Consider the following 10899-nt stretch of genomic DNA (forward strand, 5'->3'; position numbering starts at 1 on the left):
TGATCTGTTTATTAATTGTCTTGTTTAGGTTGTTTCGTCGTAAATTATAAACCTTGATTAGAAGCCTCTTATTCCTAAATTAAGATCATTATTCTTGAGTTTACTTGATCTAAATACTGGCACATCTAATGGGAAGGGAACCATTTCTACTTGCAGGAATTTATGATAAGACCAAAAGATGAAAGAAAATAACACTACCAAACCGTAAAATCCGCTTGCCACAAATTGGGAGTTAGGTTACTTAAGTCGCAAGTTATAATTTATTCAGTAATGCTGATAACCATTTCTTTGCAATGCCAAGAATATTAATATCTTCAAGCACAAGGATCCTTTTGGTACTTTCTGGATGGGAAACTGGAGTGGAATTATGTAAAAATCATTATGTTCATTTTTAATTTTTAATTACAGAAAAAGGTTTTACATACTAATTTTAAAGAGTAGGAATCTGGTGGAGGATGTTAAAAGTCTTTAATCCACCATGTTGCCTTTGTCCAATAATTTTTTATTTTTTTTTATTGTATGATGAAAAGAAACTTCAATTAGATTTCTTGATTTCTTACCCATCAATTGGATTCCTTTATTTCTGCGTTATAGGCGTATTGAAGGACAAGACTTTGGTTCCTCGAAAATAAAAATAAAAATACGAGACTTCTTCTTTAATAAAAGAAGAAACTAATAAATGATAAAAATTCATTTAAATAAAATAAAGGGAAATTACTCATTAATCACATAAAAACGATGGTATTGATGTGAAATAAGGTAAATTTTGGTTAGAATACGTATGCCCTGATACATTGATACATTGAGAAACAAGTCTTAAAAGCAACTAATAAAGCACAACACATGAAAATTCAGTAAGCTTAAGCTGCTTTTCGAGCAACAAAATCCCTAAAAGCATCTAATGCAGCAACCGAACTTGTTGGAAAGCCATGCTCAAACTTGGCACTAAGCCTAACAGCTCGTTGTTTCATGTCTTCATCATCCATCAGCATCTCAATTCCCTTCACTATATCATCCTTCTTGATTTTCTCTGAAATTTCATCAGAAATCTGATACCCCACTTTCAGAAAACTCACCACCAATTTGGCATCATGGTGTTGGTCGCCTCTGATTGGCCATGCCAAAAATGGGACCCCACGCCCAATTGCTTCCACAGTTGAATTCCATCCACAGTGTGATAAAAATCCTCCTGTTGATGGGTGGCTCAGTATCAACAGCTGTGGTGCCCATCCATGTATTATCAAACCCCTTTTACCCACCCGTTCTTCCAATCCATGAGGGAAATACCCTTCTTCAGCTTTTGAACCGGCATGGGGCGGACCCGGCGGTCTACCTGAACCGGATTGGACCACCCATATGAATGGCCGGTTTGATGCTTCTAATGCCTCTGCCAGTATTGAGAACTCCTCCACAGTAGGACCAACCTCGCTTCCGAATGACACATATAGTACTGATCCTTTTGACTTTGAATCTAACCAGTCAATCACCTCGTCCTCGCTGATGTTGGATCTTCGATTACTGGTTCGGAGTTTGCCGTCGCGGAGAATTGAACCGTCTGATTTCCAGTATTGTTCAGGCAAAAGCGGGCCCACTCCCCAAACCGGTTTCCCAATTTGTTTGGCTAGGTATTCTATAAAAGGGCACTCCAAATCATCACACGTGTTGATCATCAAGGCAATAGAGCGGTCTGCTTCATCTACCCAAGGAGGTCGACCTCCTGGTTTGGGTGGGCCCCTTCTTTGCTGCCCAGGTCCACCAAAAGGTGGGGGAAAGTCTGCACCTGGTCCTAACGGTGGAGGCAGGCCATGTGGAGGAAAATTTCCACCTAAGCTTAGTGGTGGGCCATCGCTATGCCCACTAGGAGGTGGACCAGGTGGAGGAAAACCTGCACCTGCCCCTGGTGGTGGACTGCCGCCATGAATGGGTGGCGGAGGCTCCCGAGAATGTTGTTTCAGATCAGATAGCGTGAGGGCCATTTCTTCGGGTAGCCCGGGGAGCAAACGGGTCTCCCCGGATTTGATATCCAAGGGTTGGGCCTTCCACATGGCATACTCCATGGCAGCAGAGCAAGCACCGGAGGTGAAGAAGGCCACAGTTGGAATTCCAAATTTCTTAAAAATCTCGGCATTCCAGCCCACCATGACGTCAAGGACAGCACAAACGGGTGTTGCAGAATCCGGATTATCGGATCGGGTCGTGAGCAGCTTTTCAAGGCCAACGCCCATCTGATTATGGTGATCATGGTGGGGGCGGGGAGGGCCAGAGCTGGGCTGAGGCAGCGGAGAGGAACCAGACGACGATGTTGGTGGGATTTCATCTGGGATTTCAACGATTTGGACAAGTGGGAATTGGCGGAGAGATGAAGGGACAGAGGAGGAGAGGTTGGAGGAAATGACGAAAACGGCTTTGAAGTTTCTGGAGGCTAGTTGCTTGCAGAGCTCCATTAATGGGAACAGATGGCCCTGCCCAAAAAATGGAACGATCCATATCTCATTTGCCATCTTCAATTTGGTTGTGTTTTGGATTTGGATATGGTTCTGAGTTTTTATAGAAGAATGGAGAAGAAGAAAGCTTAGCTACGAAGGAATTGATGTTCAAAAGAGAGCTGATGACACGGGCTGTCTGCTTGGTAGGAGTGGGATTTTGAAGTTTTTAATGAAAAAGGAGGGTTTTGACTGTTAGGTTCGCTGAAACATTTGAAGGGGAAACTTCCAACATGCAGGAGATCTCTTTGAAACGAGGACACTTGGCAACGGTGATATTATTTTATTATTTTATTGTTTAGATTATTAATTTTTATTTTAATTGCTATGAGTGTGAAATTCTAAAACCGAGTAACCGACCATTGAGATTAGGTCGGTGTACACCGATAAGCAATGAATGTCGATTCATCATGAACAAGTCATGTAAAGGTGAATTTCATATTATAATGTGGAGAGACAGTTAGGTGAAAAGATTCTGACTGTAGGGTATTATGGATTGGCTTCCATGATTGATTTGTTAATGCAGTATATTGGTTTGTTTTGACGTAAGCGATATTAGGAAGGGAAATTTGAATACTGGACTTCCGAGGTCAAGATCTTAACTACTTGGGCTACAAATTTACAAAGTTATTGCCGACCATGGAGGTGGGCCGAACCGAACTGTGCCGACCTCTAGTTTACACATACAAGCTACTTAAATACGTTTTGAACACGGATTTGGGGTGAAACTTGTTTTTATGTATATTTATATAGACAACTAGCATATCCTGCATATTTTGTTAGTAGTTCATTCTCAAATACTTATCAAATTTTGACAACATTGAAGCAAATGCTGTAATAGCTTTATACTACTTTTCTTATAATACAGAAGGCACAAAGATGATATGCTTTACTTCTCACCGAATGAGCTGATTAGGCAACAAAAACTCAAGCCGATGGAAGAATATCTAAAGCCACTTCCTTGAGCGACGGCATAGCTTCCTGCTGGTGCAAACAAACGTATCTGTTCCTCACTTTTCTGAACACTTTCCATGGACCTGGGTAGCACCTAAATGCAGCACAATAAATCAATACATAAAAGGTTAATAAGTTTTTCGTATCACAGACCTGTTGAAAAGAAAAACAGCACACAACTATCTCCTGGTTTGTACATAACTGAAACAGATAGAATATGAGTAGCTAGCAAACCTGAAAAGGGTCCCTCCATTGCGTCCCTTAAAATTGTGAATGTAGTATACAGTCTCCATAACTGGAAATAGGGTCTGGGAAAGTGCAGCGAGTTTCGGGTAGAAGAAAGGCGGATAATCTTATTTCATGCAAGAAAAACGGTCATGAATGTCACGGAAAAGATCACTAATGGTTTCAAGAATTATGCTTCATGGTTTGGATTCTCAAAAATCTTAATGCATTATCCTAATGCTGTAATGCATTCATCGCTTGTAATAGGAATGCAATGGCACTGATCGATTGATACCAAAAATATAAAGAAAATCGCCAATACTGGTATAATAGTGGGCATAAATAATGATGTGCATAACTATATTGGATGGATGGAGAATATATATTAAGAGCATCTAAAATTTGCAAAGGATACACCCAGATCTTATGCGGTCAAGTTCTCCATTGAAAATAATTAGGTTCCTGGAAGTGTTCTCAACAGCTTCTTTGTAAAGTTCTTCAACCACGAGCATTTCTGCATTGCAAGAAATAAGTACAAATTGATGACTAACTGTTGGGAGATTAATTCAGAATTTAGTCAATTATGTGTCCAGAAATGTATATTCAATTATGTGAGGTTTACTGATATGAGAAGAGAAATAGAAGAGGATAAATAGTTTCAAAAGTCATCTTAGTGCTGTCTAGAAACTCTGTATAGCCATAACCATACATATCATTTATGTCTTTGTTAGATATATGTCGATGTAATATTTCCTTGCTATAAACACCACCACACAATCATTATGTAGATTATGTTTTCGCTGTGTTATATTTTCTAACATGTTAGAGCTGATGGTTTGAATCCTACCCTCATCCAAACAGAGCACAAAATATAATGGCCGTTTCAAAATAAAAGTTTTGCCACCGAAAGACAAGAAAAGAGACAAAGCTAATAAATAAAAGCAGCAAAAACAACACGAGCAAACAGGTAAAACAAGAACAAGAACAAGACTAGCAAAGAGGTAAAACAAGAACTGCTGAAATTAGAGATGTACCCTCCATTAAATCCAAGAAATGCAAATGAAACAAAAGCAGGAATGAGAACAATGTAGCTTAGTTTGGAACTCTCACCAAATAGTCAAAAAGAACTAGCTTAGAATACTGGGATACAAGGGTAAAAGCTCATCCTGAGCATGGCCATCCTCATATGGCCGTGGGAGTAATAGTGTTACCAGTGGGTCAAAGAAGAAACAAGAAAACGAAGTAAAGAGAGATTGCAGGCCTTAAAAAGAAGAGGATATGTTGCAGGCCTTGGAATAAATTATTTGTTGCAGGGATTGTGGAGCACACAGACGTATTTGCAAGAAAGAGGGAGAAATCATTAGGAAAGTGTTGAAGGTAATTTGCAAGAACTAGAACGCAACTCAGACATCAAGAAAAGGGTGATGAGAAAATCCAAAACATTCAGATTTGAAAAATTGTAAACTCATGTATTTAGAAATGCAGAGTTATTGAAAAACCTAGCTAATGGTCTAGATAAAGAACCTTCATGTAATCCACTGAAGATAAGAGGAACAGAAGAAAGAGAATTAGAAGTTTGAAAGCACATCTTATTGTTATATATCTAGGAGCTCAATTTTCTCTTCCATTTCTTATTGGTTCGAACTTGGTCTTTGCTTCTTTGCTATGATCATATACTACACACATCCCATATAAAGAAAAATGTGTTCCCTCCCTCTGCATTAGATTTTAGAACAATTATAAGAAGGGATATTTGGAACTACCATTGACATTAAAATATGGATAGGCAGCCAGGAAAAGTTCATCTTCTGGCTTCACACGGTCTTTCATTTTCACTTTCTCAACAAAACCAAAATCCTCAAAAAATGATGGCTTCGTCAGATAGTCCAGCTTGAAGGAAGCTCCTTCAAAAACTGATTCTCTTGCAAATTTAACTTCGCTGGCCTCAGGGAAGAACTGAAAGCTTTCATACAAAGGTTAATACACTTTACCTACAGGCTAGGTACTTAGAAAAGATAACCAAGGAACAAATAGAGTAGTTAGGTTACTACAGAGTTGTGGATCACAGAAAAGGATTTTTGATGATATATGCTACTATGTGGTTCAAGAAGACAAGCAAACACCTTAAGGAGTAAAGATAAAGCCATTTGAACCAAACTATCACACAGCAACACTCCCAGAAAGCTTGTATCATGTGGAACTTGATATAGAAAACAAATCTTAGAAATCTATGCTCAACTGTGATCACATGCATCTACCAACGCATGTACATGCATTGCATATTCTCAGACATGGGTTAGGCCAGCTGGCCAAGGCAGGTGCTGCCCCTTTGCACCTGAGTTCGAAAGCCCCTCCCTGTAGTTTATGGTAGTTCAGACTTATCGCTTATGCAAATATCAGTAGCTTGAGTCATTATCTTGAAGAATCCACAAAATAGAACATCAAATTTCAGTAACAGATTGATTTCAACTATTAAAACAGAATAGAATGCTTCCTTTTAACAAACTAATTTAGAAGAGTTCCGTTTTTTTAGTTACCGTTTCTGCTTCTTAGAAATTAATGTAGTAAGTGAGTCCATTACAGTCCCCTAAGTAAATGTGAAACTGCAGTTATTTATCTTCCGAAAAAGAAAAAAAAAACAAAAAAGAGGGGTTATAGATGAAGAAAATTACTATTCTGGTCCGGGTGGCTTTCTCTGGGTTTATTAAGCGGTTACAAAATTCTCGAATTAGCTGCATACTTTCTGTCATTTCTATTCCTCCTTCGCCATCCCCTGAAATGTGTATAATGGATTAAGATGAAAAACATAATGCAAGTTGATGGTGGAAGGAACAAACAGATGTAAACATATATATCAGCTGGTGGAATGAACCTGGTACAGATTCAAGTCCAGAAGTAGGGAACTCAATCTCCTGCACAAGTGACTTGTCGTCATCCCAACAAACATACTCCATAAAATTTCACAAATGGCCTGGTATTACGTTTTCATTTTTTCTCAATAAAATTCTAACTCACCATCAACTGCTTGTTGTCCTTCAAAGCCAAATCAGTTGCTTTTCTGGCCTATCAATTGTCACGTAGGCCAAGAAAACACTTAGCACCAAATAGTTGTAAATTAGAAACCAAAGCCACACCTGACACCTAACAAATCAAGTGAAATGCTGACAGTGTACGAGAGAGAGAGAGAGAGAGAGAGAGAGAGAGGGAGAGAGAGAGCGAGCGACAGAGAGGGAGGTGCTGCTTGTGATAATTATGAAGTAAGTATTAATCAAAATTCTTCACAGGTTTCCATATAAAATAACTCAGATAAGGTGGAATAAGACATGCAAATATCCCAAATAAAAATTCAAATAAAGAATATAAGTTTACACCAAACTAGTGGCAAAGTAGAAAACGCATGATTACTTGTTCAAGCAGCTCAGAATAGTCGGTAGGAATTGAGACGTCATCAAACTCAACCGAAGCAGTAGCGTCGTTGTCATCCCGAGAAGCCGAATTTGCCAAAAATTTGAGATTTCTAGAGACACTGAATGCAGCAGCAACTTTGCGTGTACTAAAGTTGCCGCCATAAGTTTTTGGTGGCAAACAATTGCAAGTAACAGCAGCAACCTACAGCTTGCGGCAATACAAAAGAAAGAGGTAGGTCAAGACTTTGGTTGCGCATTTCGAAATTACCAACGGGTTTCATTTAAATTACCTTGCGACTTGGAAGAGAAGGCACCACCGAAAACGGAACCTCAGATAAAGGCATTTTTCATTGATCACTTTTCTCTTCTGTAACAGAGAGGGAAAGAGAGGCGCGTATCTCAGTCGAGTTTGGGGGCGCCACTTGGCGGGGATGATCCAATCAGCAGGTGTTTGATTGGACAATAATAATAGCCAATGGCGATTCTATCCTTTTACTTTATCTTCGGCCCAGCCCATCAAAAGAAAAATATTTCTAGAATTTGAAGTGAAATTTCATTCTCTTAGAGCACTTCTACTCATTTGTCATGACAAATGGCAAGTAAGGAGGGTTATTGTTTATGTGAATAGTCTCTGCCCTAGCAAATTTTTTTTTTTTTTTGCGCTTTTCTACCCATTGCCATAGCAACCCAAGGGCAATTACTATTTACATGGGATTAATTTTATTTATATGTATGAGGCTAATAAATAAAAAATTGCTAAGTACTTATAACAAAAATTTCTAAATCTTTTCGTATTTTTTCAGAATTTTTTCCAATTTTCTTTGCCCTCAGGCAACAGCTCGGGCTGTTTTTGCCTTTGGGCCTGCCTAGTCTTGCTAGAGCCTGCCATTTGCTTGGGCTTGATTGGTAGAGTGTGTTTTTGTAGCCTAATTCCCAACAGAGAGGGAATTTTCATCTTCGCCCACCAAATCTCCTCCATAAAATTTTAGGAATAACCCATCTTCTTCAAAGAGAACAAGCCTGTGCGCCATAATAGATGGGTATTCATTTGATGGTGCTCTGCTGAGTTTTGCTGGCGAGTTTCAGTTTTCAATTTCTTTCCTTGTCGTTGGCCTCTTTTTTGTCTGTTATACTAATTGTTTTCATCTGTGGAACCAGGTTTCATCCTATCTGTCTTATCTCTGCTTTTATTTTATTTCTCCTCTCTGCCTGTTAATCTGACAAGAATATTTGCTCTTCCAATAATCAAGATAAGAGTCTCAACTATCCAAACTCATTTTTCTCTGCTCTTCTTATGGCTGTACTTTCTAATTTTGAGTTATTTATTTTTTCTTTTTCAGTTAATTGAATTTTATTTACAAGATAATAATTCTCTATAGTTCTCCTTCTATGTGCTTGGTTGTGCTTTATGTGTTATATTTGTATTTGTACTGATGGTATTGTTGATTAGTTGCAGCTTACAATATGTGATTTTTCCTTTTTCTTTTTCTTTTTGTCTTTTGGTTGTTTTGAGGCTATTGAATCTAGAGGACCCATTTATTGCTTTTTTAAAGTTAGCTCTTTTTTCTTTTCTTTTTTTCCTTTTCTTTTTGTGGGTTTACAAGTACATTTGTGATTGTTTTATTTCAGTTAGTAGGTAGTGAAAAATAGGCTAGATTTATATGTTATGTGAGAGTTGATTTTCTGTTTCAATATCACAAAGAAGGTGGGGAAGTTTTAAAATTAGGATAAACGTTGTTTTCAATCACTTTGGAGCTAAATCTTGTTTCTTTAGAAATTAAGCTTTTCTAAGACCCAATTTTATGTTTTGAAGTATGATCATTTCACTATTCAATTATGTGTTAATATGATATTCTTCTTCTTGGCATTATGCTCATGGCTCTGGAATTTCAGTTTGCAATGAATCGCTATATCCATCTGAAAGATTAGTTTTGTGTAGAAAAGGAATGAAAGTAAATTGTACTGCCTCTGTGTTGCATGTCTATGCTAAGGCCAGCTTCATTAATAAACTGTATGATTACCATACTCAGGGTTGTACTGCATCTGTGTTGCAGTGCATTTGGTTTAATTTGCTTGTCAGGTTTGATATCATAGAATTGTGTGGATCATGTAATCCCTAGGCTTAATTTGGTCATTCATTTGTATTTATTTAATTAGTCTTCAGTCTAATTTAGTCTTAACTCTTTGTGTTGATACTCTTTTTGCACGAAGAAGAAAATGACAATGATTCTTAGTACCATTACATGTATCATTGCCATTGTTGGAGCATGGACTACTACGAAAAACGAAATAGACGACGGGAATTCACCGTCGTTGTGATGCTTTGAAAACCATCGTTAAATCGACCGCCATCTTTTAGAGTATCAAACTACGACGGCTTTTCACCTCGTTGTTTATATACAAAGACAACGGTTTTTAAGTAAAATCGTCGTTGTTCTTATGCAAAGACAACAGTTTCTGTTAAAAAACTGTCATTATTTATGGGTAAAGATGACAGTTTATAAAAACCGTCGTTGTTCTTATGTAAAGACGACAGTTTATGTTAAAAAACCGTCGTTATTTATTGGTAAAGACGACGGTTTGTAAAACCAACCGTCGTCATTTATGTGCAAAGACAACGGTATTTTGTTAAAACTGTAGTCATTTATGAGTAAAGATGTTGGTATTTTGTAAAAACCGTCGTTGATTGTATATAAAGACGGCGACATTGTGTTATACAACTACAAAAAAGCAAAAAGACGACGGTAAATCACCGTCGTGTATTGGGTTTTTCAATGGTCGTGGAATCCACCGTCATCTTTTCCCTCATAAACCACGATGCTAAATAACCGTCGTTGTTAAAATATACAACGTCATCAACAAATACAAAACGACGTCTTTGTACTGCAAAAAGATCTAAAAAAAGCAATCGAGGATGATAATAGACGACCAACTCTCTAAAAAAACCGTCGTTAAAAAGGAAAAATATGACACATATTAACGGAACAAGGCCGCAAGATAGACATACAACGACGAAAATACAAATACGACGACGTTAAATATAATTTTCACGACAATAAAAAATATGACGTCTTTAAATACATTAGAAGACGACGTTATTGATACCTACTACGTCGCATATATAAAAACAACCGTCGTAAAATTAATTTTCCACTTCGATTTTTCGATAAAAGATGACGTGGAAATAGTTGTCAGTGTCATTATTTACGACGTATATGTTAATAGAGTAGACGTTGAAAAACTAAACAACGTCGGTTACAAATATATGAGAGTCGTATTACAAAATTTATACGTCCTATTTTCAGAAACAAACAACGACGATAAATATTAGACGTTGTTAAATAAAATAACGTCGGAAAAAAATAAAAACAGACGTGTTTAGTCTGCTAAAGTTCTAGAAAATAGTCGAGGATGAGAATAGACGACCAACTCAAAAAAATCACCGTCGTTAAAAAGAAAAAATATGACACATATTAAAAGAACAAGGCCGCAAGATATACATACAACGACGACAACTAAAATACTACGCCGTTAAATATAATTTACCCGACAAGAAAAAATATGACGTCTTTAAATACATGAGAAGACGACGTTATTGAAATCTACTACGTCTCTTATTTACAAAAAACCGTCGTGAAATAAATTTTTCACTTCGATTTTTCTAAAAAAGATGACGTGGAAATAGTTGTCAGTGTCTTTATTTACGACGTATACATTTATAGAGTAGACGTTGAACAACGAAACAACGTCGGTTACAAATATATGAGAGTCGTATTACAAAATTTATACGTCCTATTTCAGAAACAAACAACGACGATAAATATTAGACG

General features: G+C 37.4%; 2 protein-coding genes across 2 annotated transcripts; both read right to left on the reverse strand.

Annotated features, from left to right (window-relative positions):
- On the reverse strand, positions 694 to 2773 carry LOC18775918 (indole-3-acetate beta-glucosyltransferase). Its single transcript, XM_007209808.2, has one exon. It carries the CDS (start codon positions 2499 to 2501, stop codon positions 861 to 863), a length of 1641 nt encoding a protein of 546 aa, XP_007209870.1. The 5' UTR covers positions 2502 to 2773; the 3' UTR covers positions 694 to 860.
- Positions 3204 to 7491, reverse strand: LOC18776697 (protein LOW PSII ACCUMULATION 3, chloroplastic). The gene is made up of 9 exons (XM_007209509.2): positions 7360 to 7491; positions 7068 to 7271; positions 6678 to 6725; positions 6535 to 6574; positions 6335 to 6435; positions 5426 to 5618; positions 4078 to 4176; positions 3672 to 3789; positions 3204 to 3531 (listed from the first exon to the last, which is right to left on the reverse strand). Exons 1-9 carry the CDS (start codon positions 7411 to 7413, stop codon positions 3411 to 3413), a joined length of 978 nt encoding a protein of 325 aa, XP_007209571.2. The 5' UTR covers positions 7414 to 7491; the 3' UTR covers positions 3204 to 3410.

This window comes from Prunus persica, chromosome G5 (assembly GCF_000346465.2).
Source record: "Prunus persica cultivar Lovell chromosome G5, Prunus_persica_NCBIv2, whole genome shotgun sequence".
NCBI lineage: Eukaryota > Viridiplantae > Streptophyta > Magnoliopsida > Rosales > Rosaceae > Prunus > Prunus persica.